This window comes from Monopterus albus, unplaced genomic scaffold (genome assembly GCF_001952655.1).
Source record: "Monopterus albus unplaced genomic scaffold, M_albus_1.0 scaffold90.1, whole genome shotgun sequence".
NCBI lineage: Eukaryota > Metazoa > Chordata > Actinopteri > Synbranchiformes > Synbranchidae > Monopterus > Monopterus albus.
Window position 1 is genome coordinate 138,801 of NW_018127970.1, and position 22,390 is coordinate 161,190.

The following is a 22,390-nucleotide window of genomic DNA, read 5'->3' on the forward strand; positions in this document are numbered from 1 at the left end:
CAATGATGTTTTCTTTGTATATATATATATATATATATATATATGTATACAGTATCTTATTGTTTTTACTTTTTTCTAACTTTTAACAGCATTCATAATGGAAGGCAAAGGAATAATTTCATTGTACAAGGAAACGTAATTGTTTCTTTATTGCGCATATTCTGATTCTGACTGATTCTGATATGATAAACACTTTGAACTTTACAATTTTACAATTAAAATCTTCTTCTTCTTCTTCTTTCGGCTGTTCTCGTTAGGGGTCGCCACAGGAAATCATCTGTTTCCACCTACAGTAACTCTGTTCTCGGCATCCTCTACTCTCGCCCCAACTAACGTCATGTCCTCTTTTAGTACATCCATATATCTCCTCTTTGGCCTTCCTCTTGACCTCTTGCCTGGCAGCTCCATCTCCAACATCCTACCAGTATAACCGCTATCCCTCCTCTGCACATGTCCAAACCATCTCAATCTGGCCTCTCTGACCTTGTCCCCAAACAGCCGACCTGAGCTGTCCCTCTGATGTGCTCATTACTCCTCATCTCTGCTACCTCCATCTCTGCCTCTTGTCTTTTCCTCACTGCTACAGTCTCAGGCATCTTCCACCCCCAAACCTGCGCGCAGGCAGCATGGAGGATAAAAGACCCTGAACCCAAGATCTCTATACAATTTATCTGGTTTGGGCTAACCCCATTCTACACAGGCACGTCAAACCGTGACGTCACCTGATATGCCAGCTTCACAGCTGGCCGTAGCAGTAGTCAAAACATGGAGAGAATCAATGTGTGTGTGAGTGTTGATCATGTGGTGTGTAGCTAAAAACATACAGGACATTCAGGGACATGTCCGAACAGTAAGCCTCGGAAGATATTATGATTAAGATTACGGCTGAACATATCATGCTAATAACAATATTCATCCTGCCTGCAGACTCTTCAATCTAGTTGACCTTGGCCTAGATGCAGCCTGCAGAACTCATGACAATGAACTGAGCATTTAACAGCCTGAGCTAGACATCCTGGCTACACTTAAACATTCCTATACAACAAGTATCTAATCAATAACTGACTAAGAAATTACCTAACATCCCGCAATGGGGGAAATGCCTGTATTTCAGCCATGAGGCTCTGAAAAACTACTCAAAAATACCTAAAACAAGACAATATAAAGTATTCGAGAGAAATTGAGGACAAGATTTTACACATGTGCATATTTACAATGCATTTTACCCCCAGGATTTGAGGATTGTACCTCAGTTGACTATTGCATAGTCCCTCATACTTTCACCTAACTTATCACTGCAGTGATGTATTGTACAGTCTGATAGCTGTGGAGAGGAATGACCTACGGTAACACTCCTTCTTGCACTGGGGATGTAATAGTCTTGTACTAAAGGAACTGTTCAGAGCCTCCACTGTGTGGTGCATTGGATGGGAGGGGTCATGCATGATGGATGTTAGTTTTGCCAGCATCCTTCTGTCCGCCATCTCCTCGATGGAATCCAGAGGGCACCCAAGACAGAACCAGCTTGTTAAGTCTCTTATACTTGTCACTGTGCAGTCAGTTAAGCTGTTAGGTAAACCTACCAGTCGTGAAAATGTTTTTATAACAAGATTGCCTTGCAGCAGTAAAACAGTATTTGACACAAGTCTTTACCTCTAGTTTGGCCTGTCCAGGATGAAAAAGGCCAGAGTTGTGGTGGTGGGAGCTGGAGTGGTCGGCTTCTCCACTGCTGTCTGCATCGCTGAGGCGCTTCCCATGTGCTCTGTTACTCTGCTGGCCGACAAGTTCAGCCCGAACACCACCAGTGATGGCGCTGCTGGGATCCTGCTTGCTGTCGAGTTTCCAGGTAGCAACAATATCTTAAAAAAAGATAAAAATTTAAATTACATTAACTGTGTTTACTGACTACAAAACATGTTAAGCAGCCAGTGCAATTTTACCAAGTCATTTTAAGTTCCCAAGCTCGTCATCCACCACCACCACCATTTCTATACATACAGTACGAAGCCATATGTTTTGCATGTTGAACATGACTGATTTTCACCATATTTCTTTTTCAGATATTCCCTTGGAAAGACAGAGACGTTGGTTCAAGGACAGCTTTGATCACCTGTTGGCCATTGCTCAATCACAACACTCACCTGAAGCTGGAGTAATACTGAGCTCTGGGTAACAGTTGTTATGTACAAATGTGGTGATTACTCAGCCAGGTAACTATTAAACTAGATGTGTTGTTTGTTTTTTTAAAAGTTGGCAAATTTTCAAGGAAGTTCCGGTTGACAAGTTGCCCTTCTGGTCAGAGTTGGTGATCGGCTTCCGACTTATGACTGACTGTGAACTAAAACGGTTTCCACAGCACAAGTTTGGCCAGGCGTTCACTACCATAAAATGTGAATGTTCAAGCTACCTGCCATGGCTCGAGAACAGGTCTGTCCTCGGCTTCTTCAGGGTCATGTCAAATTGTTTATTCACATTTTGGATATAAGCTATGTGTTGGGTATTATTTTCTTCTTAAAATGGTTAATTCCAAAACCAAGGTTCTACTAAAGGGGGATTTAAATCCATTCTGGAGTGTACTGAAAGTTTTCCATATATCATTACTCATCATCACTATAAAACTCTTATATTGCATATCAACTGTTATCATTACCTCTTTCCTGAAGGTTTATAAAAGCTGGAGGTGAAGTGAAACAGAGGAAAGTCAACAGTCTTGAGGAATTAAGCAGCAGCTATGATATCATTGTCAACTGCTCTGGCTTGGGATCCAAAAATCTGGTGGGTGACACCCAAGTGTACCCAGTCCGGGGTCAGGTCCTCAAGGTGGAGGCGCCCTGGCTGCAGCACTTCATCAGAGATGGAGATGGGAAGGCCTACATCTACCCTGGCATACACAGCGTCACTGTAGGCGGCACGAGACAGGAGGGAGACTGGCGGCTACAGGTGGATGAAGAAGATACAAGGAGCATCATGGAGCGGTGCAGCAGGCTGGAGCCGTCACTCAGCAAAGCCAAAGTTCTCAGTGAGTGGGTCGGTCTGAGGCCCAACAGGAAGAACCCGAGGGTGGAGAGGGTGCTAGTACACCTGCAGGGCTGCAGGGTGCCTGTAGTCCACAACTACGGTCACGGGAGCTGCGGAGTTACGCTCGCCTGGGGTACCGCACTGGATGCAGTAGGGCTGGTCAGGCAGTGCCTTAATGAAATGCTGCTGGAGGCTAAACTGTGAGCATCTGACACTAAATCCAGATTGTACTTGTTGCAAATAACACTAGCCTTGACATAGTAAGACAGAGTTGCAGAGATGTAAATCATTGACAGATGTCAATAAATCAAAATATATTAAAATGCATTAGTAACTTCAGAATCTATACAAGCTTTTAGAAATGTTTTATGGAAAAATAATACATTTAATGGCGCTTTAGTTACTACTGTACCAACATTTTGGGACTGTTTACAAGACAATGTTTCCAGTGTTTGGTACCACCAGCAGTTGCCTTTGAGTACAGATGCCTACTGTCAGAAGTTAAGTGCTGTATTTTTAAAGAAACCTTAGTTTATTGAAAAAATTAGAAGGGTGATTAACAGCCATGCTAGAATTTACTGTTGTACTGTGTATATATAAAGAAACCTTTATTAATTAACGAACAAAAACTGGACATAAAATACTGTACATTTCAAATTTGTGATTAAAAACTAAACTGAAATGAACAATTTTCAGTGTGTCGGTTGTACCTGTGTGCTTCATCATTCCTGTCACACTGCAGATTGATTAGCAACACATGTTCTGAAGTAACAAAGCACTATTTGCAATCATTTTGGTTTTGCTAAAACTTTGTCACAGCTGATTTTAACTTGCCCCAGTACAAAAAGCACAGGTATTACTAATGTACCAGAAGCAGTACAACTATGTACAATATCAGGACCCTGAAGCAGAAGTAGCTAAACTCAGCCATCAGTCACTTGAGCATGTACAGTATGTCTGTGCTTTTCCTCCATTGACATTTCAAAATGCATTCTGTGAGACAGTAAGAGCCCACGTTCACTATATACACGCTTAAAAACCATTTGAAAGGCATTTAAATAGCCAGGTCAGTTCTCATAATTCAGTTACATTTGCAGAAAGCTTAGATTATATGGGGGGGAAAAAAAAGTATTTCAAACATCCTGGAAAAAAGTAACTGAATTGAACAGCAACAATTAACCTCTGTGACACTTCTGGAGCCAATAACTTTTCAGAAGGTCTGTTTTGAGATTTAATACCCTGCAGCTGGAGTCTTTCTTCCAGAGGTTGTGGATGTGTTCATATTTCTTTTAGCTTTCAGCCGACGGGCTTCCGAAGTGGCTGAAATCGAGCGGTGACTCCTATCCCCTGAAGAGATGTGGTCTATATAGTTGTACACACAGACCGTTTCTGTTAGTAAAGGCTCTCTGAGCGCGTCTGGTGAGGAAGGTGTAGTTAGGGGATGATGGGCCCTTCCCACCGGCACTGTGGGGGGCAGCTCGAGGTGTGAGCTTTGTGGTGCTTCAGACACTTTGCTTGTGCAACACACAGCATCATATGATGTGGTTGAACATCGGGAGGGTGAAAACACGACCCCACAGTGTTTTTGAGGATTTATTGCATGCTGAGAGTTTTCTTCAATCTCAGCACTGGGGTTCAGGGTCAAGTCTTTAGGTCGGATGAGTCCTCTATTCTGCTCTTTGAGGAGGCTTCTCAGAGAGACGCAGGGCCTCAGCAGCCTCAGTGGTGGGTGTTGTTCTAGCTCCATGCAGCTCTGGCTCCTAGACATGGCTCCACTGGGAAGATGACCTCTTTTGGAGCTCATGCGACTTAAGCTGTTCTTAGGTCCTAGTGACGGTAAGACACAGGGCTGGCGTTGTGGTTCATTTCGGAGTGATGTCTGACTGGGTCTGGTTCTGGTCAGAGGGAGAGCAGGGCGCCCTGGGGACGGGACGTGGCTCGACTCAAAACCAGAGGAGGACCTGCTCATGGATGAAGAAGTCCTTTTGTCCTTTCCTGAAATAAACAAGTGCAGTGTGTGTGGATCATGCAGATGCCAGTCAGTTGTAGTATTCAACTTAAACACAGCAACAGGAAAAGCTGATGCGAAAGGGTGTCCAAGGGAAAAGAAAGGTTCAAAACAAACTGTAAATGAGCGCTAAAATGAATGAAAGAAAAGAAGCAAGCAGACAAGTCTGGTAAAGCATGGAGTCATTTATTCCTCACACTCAACCAGGACAGAAGCACATCGAAAAACACTGCAGACCCTAAACCTGCAGCACTCCGGTCAGAAGTGCTTTCACCTGGTTTAACCGTTAAAAAAAAAAAAAAAAAAACTGTATTAAGGTTCATTTTAGTGCATTTACAATTATACAGAATTGTATATTTAAACAATTATAACAATATTTAGCAAATATTTTAACAGGTATTCAGTTTTCAGGCACATGATAAAATACTGTGCAACCTTATATTTTACTCGACAAAAAAAAAATACACAAACAGCAAAATCTTGAGAGAAATACACTATACAAGTGTGGCTGACGAGACATCTTTGTCCAACTACGCGACCTTTACACGTTCACAAAAGCCTTTATTTACTCTCTGCATATTGGTAAGTTTTAGAGGCGAGCCAATCCACAGAATAATATAGCTATGAACACAGCATGTGTTCACAGTTAATGTGTACTGTGTAACTTTTTAAATCGTGTTGGTTTTAACACTCTAATCACACATCGCTTCAACAGTCACCATTTTCAGCAAATGCAAAACCACCACACAATTCTGCAGAAGACCCACAAGCTGCTCCACATAACTGTTCACGTGTGAGAGAAATGTTTGTTAGAGGTCAAAACTGCAGAAACATGATAAGTGAACCTAGTAGTCCCACTGTAACAGAGAAGCTTGTGTTATCTCTTCTCCGTTTTTATATTATACTGAGAATATAATGCTTGTAAAGAAAGGCAAGTAACATCAACTCCCAAGCAGTGAACAGACAAAACAGTGACAGCAAAACAGTTCGAGTCAATGATGCAGAAAGAGAAGTATGACTCAAAGAAGAAGATGCTTAGGAGAACAAAAACCACACCAGAAGTAACGTGACAAAAGCAGGAGTTTTTCCAGAAGCGCATGGAAACTGAAGTTGGTGGCTTGGAATGCTTGAGCGTCAAAAAAAAAAAGACCAAGGACCACATGAGTCCTAGTGAAGACTCAGGCAGAGGAGGAGGACAGTGCTCACAGGAGACTCAGGCTGTCATTACCGTTCTCCAGGTTCTCATTGCCCTCGTAGCAGCCTGAGTCCCGCGGGGAGTCGTCTAAGAGGCTACACCTGTCCAGGAGCAGCTTCTCCTGCGAGCCAGACTGACTGCTTCTCTCTGGGTCGCTGCTTCCTGCAAGGCACAACACCACCAGAGGCAGACACAGACACTCACAACTTAAGATCTTAATAAAAAAAAACAAAAAAAAAACACATTGCTTTGCTTTTGAAGATCGCCGGGATAAACATGGTAACAGACTCGTTCAAATTAAAGAATGGAATTAAGTTAATCACAAGTACAAATACTGTAAAGGTGGGTCAAATATGTTTAAACTGCAGATTTTGAAGGAGCAAAGTTACAAAGAGGCTTCTTTTGTAAGAAAGTCATAAGGGGGTCAACTACTGTATGTTGCACAATGTTCCAAAGAAGGAGCCTCATGTTTGTCAAATAAAACACCTGCACTGACAGAAAAACAGCTTCCTTCGCCTTCACATGTATATCACAGATACACAGTAAGCAATGCAGTATACTGTATGGAATGCATCCTAATGTGGCCCAGGATTTTATGTAGTCTATCCTTTTCTGTGTTTCTAGTGAGGTAACACACCCTGCTGGTTACCTGACCCACCGTCATACTCCTGTAGCAGCTCCACAGCGGTGAGCAGCACAGCTCTGTGCTGGAGGTCTCTGATGTTCAGCTCATCTAGGTCCTCCTCCTCCAGCAACTTGAACGTGTCCAGATCCTCATAGCCGTTAAAGAGGAACGTGGGAAGATGCTCCTGTGGAGAGGTGAGGTGTGTAGATGTTTCACAAATAGATCTAAAAAATCTGGAGGAGGATTTAATGTAACCTTGAACAGTTTGGATATATTTAGAACAGCTCAAAGGTATTTTGAGCTGTTGAGATATGATACAAGATTCCAAACCCAGCTGTAACTTCAAAAATTCATTTTTTTCCCCAAATAAAAAAGTAGAAATGATACATTTTGGGAAACACTTGTTTGTTCCCTTACTGAGTGTACAGTACAATAAGACTAGAACTATGAGATTCTTAATCTTTGTTTGAGCCAAATAAAATGCGCCCTCATGTTATGAGATTGTTACTTTGAGGTTGATGCGATCAAGGAGCTCCTCCACAGAGGTGGGTTTGGGCTGCCGGGCCTTCCTCCTCCTCCGTGTCTTTTTGGGCTTCACCTCCTCTTCATTCAGGACATCCACATAAATGAACTTGAAGGTGCCGACTTTACCGTTGAGCATCCCCATCCATGTACCCATTGGGGGTTTACTAATGATATCGATGACGTCTCCACTCTGAAAAACGAGACCAGCGAGGCTTGAGCACCTTAAAAAGTACTGAATCACCTCTACGTATTTATACGTGATTTACTGTAGTGTTACAGCGGTTCTACCTTCAGTCTGAGAGAGTCTGTGTCATAGGGACTGGGGGTGAAGTCGGTATGAACGAGAGCACGTCCACAGAAGGGCCCGTGGTAAGGCAGCTCATCCTCTTCCCCGTCCTCAGACTTTACACTTTCTCTGTTGCTGTTGGAGGAGTCAGTGGTGCCCACTGTCTGACCGCCTACACAAACCACAAAGGATGAGCTGCTGCAAGACCACTTCCACCGGTCTGTCATATTATATATATATATTTCTTTCGATCTGACTGAAATGCAAGATGTCACAAGTTTTCTACACAAACAAAATACAGTGAGAACAGGAAGTTTAGTCTGAAAGGCAGTTTAATGTCCTTGAAACTTTTGTCAGATAAATCCCACACATCTGGTGTTCCAAGGCCAAGTGAAAACAAATTCTGAGAATTATTTGCAAGTACAGTCAGATCTGACACACGCATGCAGTAAACACACAGACTTACTCATGGAGCTTTGTCCACTGAGGGAGCTCCTCAGGCTTTCCACAGACCCTCCTAGCTTCAGTTTGGGTTTCTCCAAAGACTCAGCGTCTGTCTGAGGTGTGTGAGGGCAGCTGGACATCCAGTCTGGGTTTGACTGAAACAGAAGAAACACTTATTACCTACACTTGACAATGCTGACAACACTGTCTACATGCATAATCTATAAGAGTAACACTGACCGATGCTTTTGTACTCCAACTATACTAACTGTGAATGCTGTACCTGTTCAGATGCAGAACACTGGTATCTCTTGGATATGTGTTTTCTCATCGTTTCCGTCACAGACTTGACTTTTTTGCCCAAGGAAATACGTGATGGTGAAGCAGTGTCTCTCACAGCACCATCGCCACCTTTGTTCTAATTTACATACAAAAAAAACCAACAGACAAGTTTAACCATATTTTCTGACTTAGTGTGTGGAGAATTCCAGAGGAATGACAACTGCATACAGTGTTATCACTGCCAGAGGTGATGGCGTGCACTGAGCGGTTCGTCAGGTCAAATCCTCCAAAGCTACATGCTCTCTGTGGAAAAAACAAAAACAAAAAAAAAACAAACAAAAAAAACAAAACAAACAGGACACTCATAAGCAGTGATCTGGGTGAAGTTGGCGCTGACAGTTCTGTCCATCACTCATATTAACAACTCGAGTTTTTGTTGAGGAAACGTGATTATTTCTGAGCTGCAACATGGGGCACATAAATCACTGCAGTGGCTCCAGTTGTGATCTCTGACGGAGACCCAGCTTTCTGACACTGGGTCCGACATTGTGCCCCAGAATTCATAAGGTCATACAGTCAAGACATCCAGTGTCTGAGGCAGCAGAGCAGCCCCAAAACATCAGTGAACCTCCACAGTGTTTGACTGTAGGGACTGTGTTCTGTTCTTTCAAGGCCTCATTTCATTTTCTGAAATCAGTAGAATGATGTGCTCGACCAGAAAGCTCTACTTTAGTCTCATCTGTCCACAGGACATCCTCCCAGAAGGACTGCGGCTTCCTCAGGTAAGTTTTTGGCAAACTCCAAACTGGCTTTTTTAGATTTCTGTGTCAGCAGTGGGGGCCCCTGGGTCTCCTACCAGTGTCCCTCATCATTCAGATGGCGACAGATAGTGCGAGCTGACACCCTGCTGCACCCTGTGCCTGCAGCTCAGATTGAATCTGTTTGGAAGTTAATCAAGGTTCTTTGTCCACCATTCAAACAATCCTTTGTTGCAATCTGTCATCTAGTTTTCTCTTTCGTCAGTGTCCAGGGAGATCAGCTACGGCGCCATGAGCTGTAAACTTCTTGACAATGTTGCACAGTGGACACAGGAACAGCCAGACCTCTGGAGATGGACTTGTAGCCTCAAGATTGTCCAGGCTTTTCCAATATTGTGGTTCTCAAATCCTCAGACGGCTCTTTGCTTTTCTTTCTTTTCTCCATGTTCAGTGTGGTCCACACGACGCAAAGATTGAGTCAAGTTTCCTCCATTTTAACTGGTTGCAAGTGTGATTTCTATATTGTCAGCATCTGCTGACTGTTACAGGTGAGTTTCACTTCCTAATTATTAGGAGCATCACATGCTGGAAATACAGTTGAAAAGGTGTCAACAATTCTGTCCAGTCCATTTTTGGAGTTTTGTGTGGAACGGATCAGATTTGGCTTTTTCCTCTGCTTTTTTATGTCGTTCCAATGCAAACAACAGGAATAAACAGGAGAATACCAAAGAATTGGTGATTGCAACAATTTTCTGGGAGAAGTGGTGCGTTATCTGACAGAAATGCAGTGGTGCCAATATTTTTGGCCATGACTGTATGCGTCTGTCTGAAACCAATAACAAAGACATCCTGAGGCATGTGGTCTGGCCATCAGTGAAGTGATGGCTTTCTAGGGGGAGGTTTTACTGCTATCTCAACCTCAAAATTAAACTCTGTAGAAAACCAAACAAAACCTGTTAGGCTGAAGGACAGTACTAACATTAACTCATAACAAACCCACTAATATCAGGGGTGAAAAGATGTATTCATTTTGTAGAGTACAGAAGTGTTAATGGCAAAAACTGCCAAGCAAGAGTCATTATGCAAAGGCCTCTCTGTACTCACCCCATGGTGGGTTAGTGAGCTCAGCATACGATGTCGGAGCTCTCCATCAGTCAGTGAGTGGGCGATTTTGGGGTCTTCATGACTGCAAACCTCTATTTTAGACCCAGTGCCTTCAGCAGCCTCCCTCACCTCCCCTGTTATAGTCGTCTCCTGATGAACTGGGCTCCCACTAGACTTGTTAAAGGCCTGGAAGATTTTCTGCCTACTGCAGGTGTCATCACTGCTGAAGGAGGGGGAGGTGGTCAAGCTGTCACAGTCCCTGTCGTAGGTGAGCTGCTCCTGCAGAGCCGAAGCCTGGGAGCTCACAGAACAGGCTGCAGGCTCCCTCAGGACACCTGAGTACAGGCAGGTACTGGCATCTCCACAGGGAAGCCCATCTACGTTTAGGCTCTCTGGGCACATAAAAGAGGAGGATGGAGGCAATTAAACACGCAATAAAATGTTACAGAAACAGAATAAAATCTAACAAAATCATCTCATTTTTATGGAAGAGGACTGGGGCCACAGTAAAGTTTTAGTTCAAACTCAGTATTCTGACTGTTTTTTTCAGGATTCTGACTTTAGAGACGACTATAATTCTAAGATTAAAGCCTGAATTTACATAAAACCTTTACAATGGCCCTAAACCCCCTTCTGTAAATTTTAGATTTACATTCAAAAATGTTTAGCCCATTTTTTTCCAACAGATATCAGCTACAGTATTCATGTCATAGGTAGGTTCATGTTCGCAATACAAAAGAGTTTGTAACCATGCTGAAACAACAACATACAAACAAACAAAAATAACATATCGTTAAGTAGCATCACATAAAAATGTCGACAATTCAAGAATTGAATCCACTTGGGCTTTATACGATAAATTCTGATATTGCTTCTAGTACCCTCTGCTCCAGGCCTTTTAGTCTCATCAATTCTGATCAGCTTCTTCGTCATGTTTCGAGTTGAGCTGACCAGTTTATGGAGTCTCCTGAACGTCACAGATTCCTCTTGTTCATTGTCGGACAGGTCACAAGGCTGGCAGGAGAGACCCAGTGAGAATTTTATTTATAGAAAACAATTCATCTTCCTATAGCTTTATAGGTGTGGTAAAATATTAAATACTGAGTCTGTTCACCAGTTTTAAGGTCTAACATTTTGGAAACAAAGAGATATACTACTTCATACTGATACTTTTGCTGTCTTTATATTCAGATGTGATATGTAAGCTCACATATCTCAAGGTATCATAAGAACGTCTCCCCATTTCTTGTGATTAAAAACGTATTTAAGCTGCGTGTGTGCTGAAGATGCTACTGCAAGAATAATATCTGCAGTCTGCTGTGCAGACTACATGCAGCTTAATATAAAATTGTGGCAGGAAGCCACAGTGATGATGATGAAGACCATGCAAACAGCTGTACCATATGCAGTGTGACCTATATGTGGGGAAACAAATTCAGCTGCTTGGAAATCACCTTAACCATGGTCTAAAGTAATGGTTTGTAAAAATACTGTATCAGCTGTGCATCTGAAGACTCAGGTCACATCTGTTGAGACTTTATCTTCTGGTCATAACAAGCACCGTATGCACATCCCAAAATACATGTCAAAAGAAAATGAAAGCTGATTAGTAGAAACGAGAGAGGGGGTAACACGCACCACACTCAGACAGAGGAAGTGAGAGGACAAAGAGTCAGGCCATCTAGACACATCTGAAAAATGTGTCCTGAACCCGAGCCCCCTAATCACCCCACCCAGGCATAAAAGAGCTGTGGCGTGCATAACAGGGCCCTATGCTGAATCCACCCAGTCACTACAGCACAATAAAGGGTTACTGCTTTCATAGCAATGAATAGAAGTCCGCCCAATACCCTGTAGTTGGGAAAGGGCCCTGAGCCGCTGGGCTTTAGAGGGGCCCCGGTTCATCGCCAGGACAGGGACAGAGAAAAAGAGAGAGCTGCTGTCAACAGCTCAGCACTCACTCTCTCATGGACAACACAATGCCCGAAGGAGTGATTCAGCATTAAAAAACAAACAAATGCTCTCAAACTGGGAGCTCACACACTTACGTTGCAGCTGAATGACTCATTTGTGGTGGGATTGGAGGGACTGGTCCACTCTGTAGGATTGGATGTGCATTTCTGTCTGTTTTGTATCTCAAACTCCTTCAGCTGCAAAAGAAGATGACCCAGTTAGCACATGGTGCAGAACTAGAATACTAATATAAGGTACCAACTGATGGTGTTTATCTTTTAACAGCTGGGATATAACAGTATATATTGAAGCAACATGCTTATGCCTAAATCAGGCTATTAATGATAGATACTCAAAAATCAGCATTAGTTTCACATCACTAAAATGTTGTCAAGATGCTCACATAATACTGTACACAGAGAAAAGCCTTTCACATCCCACTTGCTTTCTGGAGTGAAAATACGTTTGTTTGTTTGTTTGTTTTTAAATCAAACACCTTAAGGTCTTGCACCAACCAGATGTTTGACCCATGACAACAATCTCTTTTCCAAAACAAACTCTACCAATCGAGCAAAAAGCACAAAAACACAGCAGCTGGAACTTTCACAGCACAGTACAGCAGCAGCGACACATGAAGTGAAGAACCTTGTGGAGCATGACCTCGTACCCGTGCCAAGGCTTCCTCTATGGAGATCATATTCTCCTTCACCATCATCATCAGCTGGATACGCTCTTCATCACTCATGGTTATTTCACTAGCCACAAAACCAACATCATCACCTGTCAGGCAGAAAGTAGAAATGTCAGCAGACAGAACTAAACAACTGACTGCTTTAATTTGGCATTCTATAAAATAAATCTGAATGTCAGATAAGAAAAATATGTTGAGAAATCCTTAGGCACATTTGTCACTTACCTTTTTCTGCGTTAACTCACCTTTTGAAATTTGATGCATCGATCCTTTCTGTGATTTTCGAAAATTCTGCCAAAAATACTTGCTCTTCCTCTTTCCATCCCATTTTCCTACACAGTACAGTGCCTCAGTTTAATTTCATACACAGAAAAAAATAGAAAACAGCACTGCCACAAAATTAAATTTACTTACAAAAATAACCAGGATTAACTTATGCCCTAATTTGCAGTACTCTCAAATAAAAGCATAAAGGCAATTTTTAGTATTTAAATAGATTCACCCTACCTTTTCATTACTACTTAGAGCATAACTAAATGCTACTTCATAAACCAGCATAAGGTTTAAGATGTATTTAATCATAAAATGTGTATTTACCACCTGATCCATCATCAGAGCTCGATTTGTGCACAGGGAACCTAAAAGACAAACAACACAGTCACTTCATTTGCAGAGTTCAAACTGGGAATCAAAGCCCTGAACAGAATAATACCTGTTTTCCAAAGTTATTTTCTTCATTTTCCCTGATATCCCACCATCTCCCTCAACATGTCTGTCCTCCAGACTTGCGTCAGATTAAAAAACAAATAAAAAAAGAATCACAAAAGTGCACTGTTTCTCATGACACTAGCATTACAGTAAAGGCAAATCAAAGTAGTCAAAACAGACGAAAAACACTGGCTTCTCTTGGCTGATGAACAGAGATGAGTTCTCTTTGGCCATTGCGGGAACAATAGATCCTTTTTCATGTTCAGTCTGGGATTTGCTGCAGCAGCAGCAGCAGCCTCTGCATTCCCTGCACACTTTCACCCCCCATCCCTTTTTTTCTGTCTGGATGTTTGTTGTGTATAAATGCCTGCTTCACAGTTATCTCTCTCAGCAGACAACTGCTACTGGTATTGACCGAGTGTATCAGTTTGCAAACAGATTAGACCTACAGTATACTGCTTGTTTGTGACATCTCATCACATATTATCATACTGTCTACAGCAGAAAGAACAGAGGCTCCTTCCTGACCACAAATACATGAACAACATTTTAATTTCTGTGCATGTTTTTAATTAACTGAATCATATCCCAATACTGTTTTTTTTTTTTTACATGTTAGTCATTCAAGTTCACAGAAAACTCTATGGGACGCATAGTGACGAACTCAAAGGGCTTCACATGCTCCCATTTACCACAGTAAATAATGACATTAAGACCTTCCAGGCACCGTATGATATGAACAAAAAACCGTTCCAATATAAAACTTAAAAATGTGTGCTCACTACAACTTCATTTAGAAAATATTTAAAAAAAAGTAAAATATACAAAGAAAAGACAAATTTAAACATATCAGATATCAATTTAAAAAGTAAAAGCTCAGAAACGTTACTGTAAAAATAATGGTGGTATTGTTACTGAGACTAGCATCGGCTTCTCCAGCACTAAACACCGGCCCACTAGGGGGCGCTGTAAGTGTCGTGCGAGTCCTTTTTGAACACACACCTTGAAGGAGGAGCTCTGCCTGTTGTGTTACTGAATACAGCTCTATACACAATGATTATTAAATCCTTAAAATACTGATACTGCATAACTTGTTCTTTAGAAAAGTGAATTATTGTGCTTCATCATTAGTCATCATCACAGAAATCCTTTCATCTTAATCTTGACTAATCTTTGAAATTCTTAAAAAAGGACAATAGAGGGAAGGAAGTTTCGAAGCGACACAGAAATGCTTCATACTCTGACTGGGGCACCAGGAAGCAAAGGGTGACATGGAGATAATATACGATATGATATCAAGCTTACAAAAGTGGACTGGACTTAAATGAACTACAGTATGTAGTCTGTAAAGCCTCAACACTATACATTATCGGGCCAAAACAATATTTCCAGTCATATTTATTATTATCTATTATAGTATTTATTGCTACTTAGAGTCATCTCTAGAATCACATGTACCTGCTCTTACAGATGCTTCAAAGTAGCATTGTTTTTACCTTCTTTCTGTTTCTGGAGTCGATGTGGTGCTGCTGAGTCCAAGGGATTCCTTAAGGAGAAGAACAAGTGTAAATATAAATACATATAGAGGCAATGCTTCAGTTTAGTGAACTGTTTATTAAGGTCACGTTTAAAGATCACAAAAGAAGAATTTCAGATATTCATTTATTTGTAATTTGTTGCACTTTTAAAATACTAATCTTGTGAATGCAAGATAGCTCACATATCCCACTAGTGACATTTTACCATATTTTAGGACCTCTTCTCTAACATTCAAGGACAGACTCAAGGCTGTCTGTGTCACAGTCAGTCCAATGTTACTTTTTAGTTTTTTGCTTGGGTTTTGCTCTGGATAACCATGACAAAGCAATTCTTTGGGCTCTTATCAGCCCCTCTGCTGACGCACAGAGAAGGAAGTTGCCGTCTTCCAGGGCCTGACACACACACAGAGAGCTGGACACTCACCTGGAGCTGAGAGCGGAGCTGAACTGATGTGGCCACTGAGTCAACCTTTCCCTGAAACACACAGGCAGGGGAAGCGGAGGAGTAAATTATAGTGTCATCATAACACAGAAATAGAAATAATATTCAGCTGACTGAATTGCTGAGTCTACATTACAGAATAACATCTGTTAACCGTTGTGTGCCATTGGTTGCATAAGGCGATTGAGTAAATATTTTAACATTAAAATATAGAGATTATTTAAATGCAACTTTTGACATTTCTGACTTAGAAACAGCTATTCAGATATTCAACAATGCAGCGACAACATTCGAGGCTGAGAAATGAAACCATTGCAGAAGTGCCAAAACCTGCAGTTCCTTGAATGGCCACTTGAGGCAGGCTCCAAAAGGGACTCGATCCCCAAAGACTCCCATGTTAAAATGTCCAACTTTACAGCAGAAATAAACTTTTACAGCCTGGAAAAAAAAACAGTTTGTCTCTATAGCTAATTTCCCTTTCCATGGCAACTGTATAGGGGGTGAATTTTTTTAAAAACTTACCTGTTTAAATTATACCGAGACTAAAAGTTATGCATAATTAAGGGCACGGCCACATTGAGTGCTAGGTGGGAAGGTCCCGCCATAGGTAGCTAGCTGCTAGCTGCCTAGACCTTTCAGGTGGAGTGAAGCTCTACCAATATGCGACAGCCAGACTTGAGCTTCAAAATTGCTTTTCAGAAAACTAATGGGTAATGTCACAGTGGGTTTGCCCAGTTTTTATATACAGTCAACGTTAACAACACAGCAGCATGTAACACAGTCATAGTAGACAGCAGTTAAAAAAATAATTTGACATTTCAGGCCTTCTTGATGAGATTTAGGTGACAAAGTGCATACCATTATGCTAAATATGTACCTACAGCAATCAGCTGGTTAGCTTAGTTTAGCATAAAGACTAGAAACAGGGGGAAACTACTACTGCAATTGGTATTGTAAGGTGTTAGAGCGTTTCAGAGGTGCAGGGAGACAGAGTTTATCATCTTCTGACAGTTAAGCTAATCACTTAAGCGCTGTAACTTAATGGTAAATGGATATGATAGTGATACTGATATTCTTCATTTAACTTTCTACAAAAAGCAAATACACATTTAAAACTGCAGCAGAAACAACCCCAATATTTAGTGCTGAAGTATTAGATTTTTTTGACCTTGGTTCATCAAAAAATGACTGATAAGGCTGTTTACCATCTCTGTGTCTTGCACTACTTTGCGTTTTCGTAGCTCCTCCATCCTTTCACAGACTTCACTGAGAGAGGTGCCGTAATACTGAGAGTACTCTTGAGCCAGGTCATCAAGGTTCCCCACTGAGCCATCCTGCAAGAGATAAAGGCAAACACTCACACAGATATGAGCACATACCAGAAGAGGAAACTAACACCTACAGAGGTTGAACTGCAGACACTCTATAAACAAGGACCACTGTCACGATAAGCCATTGTTTTAAGCTTTAGTACTGTCACCAGCTTGACAAACAACCAGGAAACAGAGATAAAGCACAAGGGGTGTAAAAGCATCACAGACATCCAGCTGTGATATTGCCTCTGTCTTCACCAGCTTGTTGTCTTCCTGCCCACAGACCTCACCTCCTCAGACCTGACCCCCTGGCCAGAGGAAACGCAGTGACACGACGTTCACTCAGCTCTCCTACAGTCACTGGGACTTGCTCAAGAGGCCACAGTTCAATCTATCATTAATCACATTAAGTACTCAGTCAGATGAGCCTCTCCTGGATGTAACCCTTTTAGTTTCCTTTAATGATGCCATGTTATGTGCCTTTTGCCATGTGGAAAGAAGGTTAATGACAGATAATCATGTGTGAGAATTTTTGCTGAGTTTTATGACTGCTGGGACCAGAATTAACACATGGGGCTAGTTTCCTTGTCAAGGAATAAAAAACCTAATTCTAGACTAAAATAAACCTGTAGCCCCATCTCTCCAAGTATTTATGTTCTCAAAATTATTATATTAATATACTGTGAAACTATTTTTCAATAGTAAAATGCATTATGGAGGAAACAAATTCTAAGAAGACCACACCTAGTCATGAATTAAAACAAGACAAACACAAGCTGTGTAGGATCTGCTGTACTAGCCATCAGTAAGTCCATAAACTGTTTCACGCATTATTATTACTATTATTATTGTTGTTATTAAGCTTCAACCATGCCATACCCTGAAGGAATGCAAATGTGCCCACTGAAAACAGTCCTCTGCAGTGAGGAGTATTACTGTGGGTTCACTTGTTTTGTGGCATGATAGACTGTGACTGACTCAACTGTCCAGAAAAGGAGGCCATTCATTTAGTGAATGACATGCCCCGGGGTCAAAAATGGCCTGAAAATCTGGCTGCTGCTTTTCATACGTTCAATAAACGAGGCTACAGCCAACTGAGAAGCTCTGCACTGTGCCACTCTTCTGCCTCAGACTGCCACTGATTCACATAAACAGCCTATTGTGACAGTCACATGATACTGCATCGCCCTGAGTGTTAATTAAACACGCTGCTCGTATACATCCCTGTCACACTGAATGTAAACACAGCTCAGGCATATACAAAACAACTGACTGAATGTGAAATCAAATACACAATATGGAATTTCATAATCGTGCCAAAAATTCTTGGAGAATGGGAGTTTAGGGAAAATATTCCAGTGTGCTTCACATTTCTCTCCGTTTTCAAATTAATGGTCTCTAAGATAAAACTGCAGCACGAGACATCAACCACAGAGACTTAAAAAGGAGAACCTGGTGTCACATTTCTCAGGCACTGAGCATCCAACAAGCAGACAAAAGATCCATGTGCCCTCAGGGCCCAAAGTGTCTAATGAGTGTTACAGTTCCTCTATCCTGTCTCACTTCTCCGATAAGCACCCTGGGTCACAAATTATCAGAAAATGCTTTGTATCACTTTATCCTGCTTTGAGCCATAAGTGTAGTAGGAAGCTCTGGAGTCAGACATCAATACCTGTGTATATATACATTGTACAGATTATAAAGAGTCATACAGGTCTCTAGTTTTAAATACTCTGTTTTTATCCCTATTTATCTCATTTCAATGAACATTCCTTTGTTGTCTACATTGTTTACTGTCTGTTTATACTGTTTTTTCTGCATTGTTTGCACTGGTTGTTGATGTTAATACTGCTATTTTGTTATATTACACAGCCTTATGCTGGTTTACTGTTTGCACATTGAGAGCCGATGTACCCGAGTCAAATTCCTCGTGTATCCGTCACATCTGGCCAATAAAGCTGATTCTGATTCTGAATACCACGAGTATCAGTGGGTTCAGAACATAGTTTTCTATTAATGCCAATTTCTCTGATAATAAGTGTCCTGATAGAATTAAACCTTAAGTCGACTCCATTTTGACCTGCAGTTGGTTTCATGCAAACTATATTCCACAGAACACCACATATGCACTGATGTAGCAGAAAAGCATTTTTTCCCAAACAGGGCTTAGAAAACCAAATATTTATCCCATTTGTTGTTCTTATTTTTGAATGACATATCACGTAAAAAAATAAATAAATACTATGCCATGTCAAACACACGTCAGTCAACTCAGCCACTTAATTTAAATCAAATGTCAATGTACAGGTTTAGTTCAGCACAGAATCTCATACTGTAAACATTGCTGATTAACCCATGAACATCTATTGTACAGTAAATGTGTTAAACAGATTAAGCGATGTTTCAACAGACTATGTGAGAACAAGCTCTTCAAGCATTTTCTACTAAATTAACATCTTCATTAACCGACTAAATCAGCTGGTTCACAGGAAAAGCTTAACGTTATCTTTTCAAACTTGGCTATATATTATCTACATATATATATATATAAACTGAATTTTTCACCAATGAATCCACACTAAACTATGAGCTCTCTAACCAGAGGACCACATTCCAGTGCATAAATACACTCACCACAAACAGGGATCTGTCTGCCAACTGTAGCTACCCAGCACAAGCTGCCTTCTCAGTTCCTCCACACTGCTGTAAGCGAAAGCCTTCGTTTTGAAACTTTACTCAGTTCAGTGAGTGGACAATAGGTTGTGAAGTGAAGGGGAGGGGTATCCGGCATGCATAAATCAGAGGTAGTTTGGCTGAGTGGAGGTTGGGGGAGTTGTAGCTACACATGATGCTGGTGGTGCTGGGTGGAGCGCTCTGCTCTCTCCAGCTGCAGCCCACAGGGACTGGATGACTCACATGTTCAAATAAACCACCACCTCAGTCTAAGTGTGTGAGAGTGAGCCTACATGTTTATGTCTGCAGGAGGGTTAAAGCCATGTGTCAGGCTAATACCGGCTTTATAAGACAAGCCAAAAACATGTTATTATGCCTCCCTCTGCTGATTTGGAGGTTTCTCTCTAACTGCAGTTTTATATTACTCTGCAAGTACATATAATGACTTTGCACATTTTATTTGATCAATTATGTTTTAATGAATGAATAACTTAGAGACCCTGTGGTGTTTTCTTGTTAAAAGAAGCTATTTTTACACGTTTCTCACAAAACTGCACTGTGTATTGGTGAGGGCTTCGAGTTTACACTTTAGCTGACATGTAGGCTTGCTCCATTCAACACCTACTGTACCTCACAGAATACAAACGACAATGCAACAACAAAAAAACAATCTTACAAAGAAATAACCTTATCCAAACAAATGTCTGGATGTTGAACTTACATCTGAAGACTGCCTAAGAACCAGCAGGTGGCAGCAAATAACTCTAAATCAACATCTTTCAGCTAGTTGGTAAAGGTGTCATTAATAGAGGGCTGACAATAATCACATGCTTTAGTTAAAAGCCTCATGTATTAAATTTCCCAAAGCCTTTAGTGTGTGCAGTTTGCCTTTGCAGTAAACTATCAGCTATATAATAAACATGCCCAAGAAAGGGAAGAACAAAGAAAGAAAGAAAAAAGTGATGAGAAATTCTTAATGTATTTAGAAACGTCCTTAGTGATAGTACTAAATGCTATCAAAATTCCACAGAACCTTGTATTAGAAGCAACAATGAGATTTTCCTGCTCTACTCACTGCTGTATGGTAACATATGGTAACAAAGACATCTTTACAAATCCTCAAGGCATTAAGGAACTACCAGGGAGATGACCTTGTTTGCTTGTAGTCTTACACAGTCAGATTAACTGTGCTGAGAAATAACCCTCTTTGTATAGATGTGAGCCTCCTGCCTCTAATCTTCATCTTTAGTAACTGACTCCAGAGGTAACTACACCAGTGTCAGATCTGCAGCAGGAGGCTGCAGAGTACACTGAGCTCCAGATGGATGGTGGAGATGGTGGAGGGCTACGTTCTGCTGTGCCAAAGGGCCGAGGCAGCTCGTGCTAGAAAGGGCAGTTTTACGCTTGGCTACACAGCAGCGGGCTGCTCATCAGCTCAAAGCACAGGGGGAGCTGGAGCCCACTCCTGCCTGTCAGGTAGCTCTTTACTTTCACTATCAAGTCCCTTGATTTTGTCTGTGCCAATAGAGTGTCTGAGCACTCATCTGAGCTTTGATCCCTGCAGAGATCACTCTGTGCTCAAGAGAGGGAGACAATTCAGGCATATGTGGAACAACTAGTGCATATCAGTTGCCAAAGTATCACATGACATGGAAAATTTCTGATAGCAACAGACTATTCTGAAAAGATCAGTTCTACACGTTGAAGCACACTATTTCCCCATTCACACACACAAACCAATGATATCACCGGAAGCAACAAGGGGGTCAGTGTCTTGCTCAAGGACACTTTGAAATGTGGACTGAAGAAGCCAGGAACCGAACCACCAACCCTCCAGTTAAGAGAGGACCTTGTGCTCTATCTCCTGAGCCACAGCCACCGCCTACTACTATGTCACTTTAACCTGCACATACAGGTGCAGCTCAATAAATTAGAATGTCATGGAAAAGTCCATTTATTTCAGTAATTCAACTCAAATAGTGAAACTCGTGTATTATATACATTCAGTACACACAGACTGAAGTAGTTTAAGCCGTTGGGTCTTTTAATTGTGATGATTTTGCTCACATTTAACAAAAACCCACCAAATCACTATCTCAATAAATAAAGAATATGGTGACATGTCACTCAGCTAGTCAACTCAAAACACCTGCAAAGGTGTCCTGAGCCTTCAAAATGGTCACTGCTTGGTTCACTAGGCTACACAATCATGGGGAAGACTGCTGATCTGGCAGTTGTCCAGAAGACAATCATCAACACCCGTCACAAGGAGGGTAAGCGACAAACATTCATTGCCAAAGAAGCTGGCTGTTCACAGAGTGCTGTATCCAAGCATGCTAACAGAAAGTTGAGTGGTAGGAAAAAGATGCACAACCAACAGAGAGAACCGCAGCCTTGAGAGGCTTGTCAAGCAAAATCGATTCAAGAATTTGGGTGAACTTCACAAGGAATGGACTGAGGCTGGGGTCAAGGCATCAAGGGCCACCACACACACCGACGTGTCAGGGAATTCGGCTACAGTTGTCGTATTCCTCTTGTCAAGCCACTCCTGAACCACAGACAACGGCAGAGGTGTCTTAGCTGGGCTAAGGAGAAGAAGAACTGGACTGTTGCCCAGTGGTCCAAAGTCCTCTTTTCAGATGAGAGCAAGTTTTGTATTTCATTTGGAAACCAAGGTCCTAGAGTCTGGAGGAAGGGTAGAGAAGCTCATAGCCCAAGTTGTTTGAAGTCCAGTGTTAAGTTTCCACAGTCTGTGATGGTTTGGGGTGCAATGTCATCTGCTGGTGTTGGTCCACTGTGTTTTTTGCAAACCACAGTCACTGCACCC

At 41.6% G+C, this 22,390-nt stretch overlaps 2 protein-coding genes across 13 annotated transcripts in view; one reads left to right on the forward strand and one right to left on the reverse strand.

Annotated features, from left to right (window-relative positions):
• The window catches only part of LOC109964609 (SAM and SH3 domain-containing protein 1-like), a 54,208-nt gene that overhangs the window by 12,743 nt on the left and 19,075 nt on the right, over positions 1-22,390 (reverse strand). For 6 of the 11 annotated variants that reach the window (XM_020608025.1, XM_020608027.1, XM_020608028.1 and 3 more), the window contains exons 3-20: positions 16,783-16,911; positions 15,560-15,610; positions 15,094-15,143; positions 13,602-13,673; positions 13,487-13,527; positions 13,135-13,221; positions 12,866-12,978; positions 12,294-12,395; positions 11,127-11,259; positions 10,246-10,637; positions 8,612-8,686; positions 8,385-8,519; positions 8,124-8,262; positions 7,660-7,829; positions 7,355-7,561; positions 6,880-7,030; positions 6,255-6,383; positions 1,654-1,859 (exon numbers count right to left, since the gene is read on the reverse strand). In XM_020608025.1, coding sequence (XP_020463681.1) covers positions 1,654-1,859; positions 6,255-6,383; positions 6,880-7,030; positions 7,355-7,561; positions 7,660-7,829; positions 8,124-8,262; positions 8,385-8,519; positions 8,612-8,686; positions 10,246-10,637; positions 11,127-11,259; positions 12,294-12,395; positions 12,866-12,978; positions 13,135-13,221; positions 13,487-13,527; positions 13,602-13,673; positions 15,094-15,143; positions 15,560-15,610; positions 16,783-16,911 — 2,382 coding nt within the window. Of the gene's footprint in view, positions 1-1,653; positions 1,860-6,254; positions 6,384-6,879; positions 7,031-7,354; positions 7,562-7,659; positions 7,830-8,123; positions 8,263-8,384; positions 8,520-8,611; positions 8,687-10,245; positions 10,638-11,126; positions 11,260-12,293; positions 12,396-12,865; positions 12,979-13,134; positions 13,222-13,486; positions 13,528-13,601; positions 13,674-15,093; positions 15,144-15,559; positions 15,611-16,782; positions 16,912-19,524; positions 19,873-22,390 lie in introns of those variants that run through there. The other 5 variants (XM_020608033.1, XM_020608030.1, XM_020608031.1 and 2 more) reach the window with 5 other exon arrangements.
• ddo (D-aspartate oxidase) lies at positions 2,077-3,936 on the forward strand. 2 transcript variants are annotated; one of them, XM_020608037.1, is made up of 2 exons: positions 2,077-2,427; positions 2,664-3,936. In XM_020608037.1, exons 1-2 carry the CDS (start codon positions 2,324-2,326, stop codon positions 3,220-3,222), a joined length of 663 nt encoding a protein of 220 aa, XP_020463693.1. In that variant the 5' UTR covers positions 2,077-2,323; the 3' UTR covers positions 3,223-3,936. The 2 variants fall into 2 exon arrangements, with proteins under 2 accessions (XP_020463693.1, XP_020463694.1); XM_020608038.1 differs by having other exon boundaries at positions 2,077-2,210.

Coding starts and splice junctions, on each gene's coding strand:
- ddo (XM_020608037.1), top strand. CDS start 2,324: ATGACTGACTGTGAACTAAAACGGTTTCCACAGCACAAGTTTGGCCAG. Junction 2,428..2,663: donor CTGCCATGGCTCGAGAACAG/GTCTGTCCTCGG, acceptor TCTTTCCTGAAG/GTTTATAAAAGCTGGAGGTG.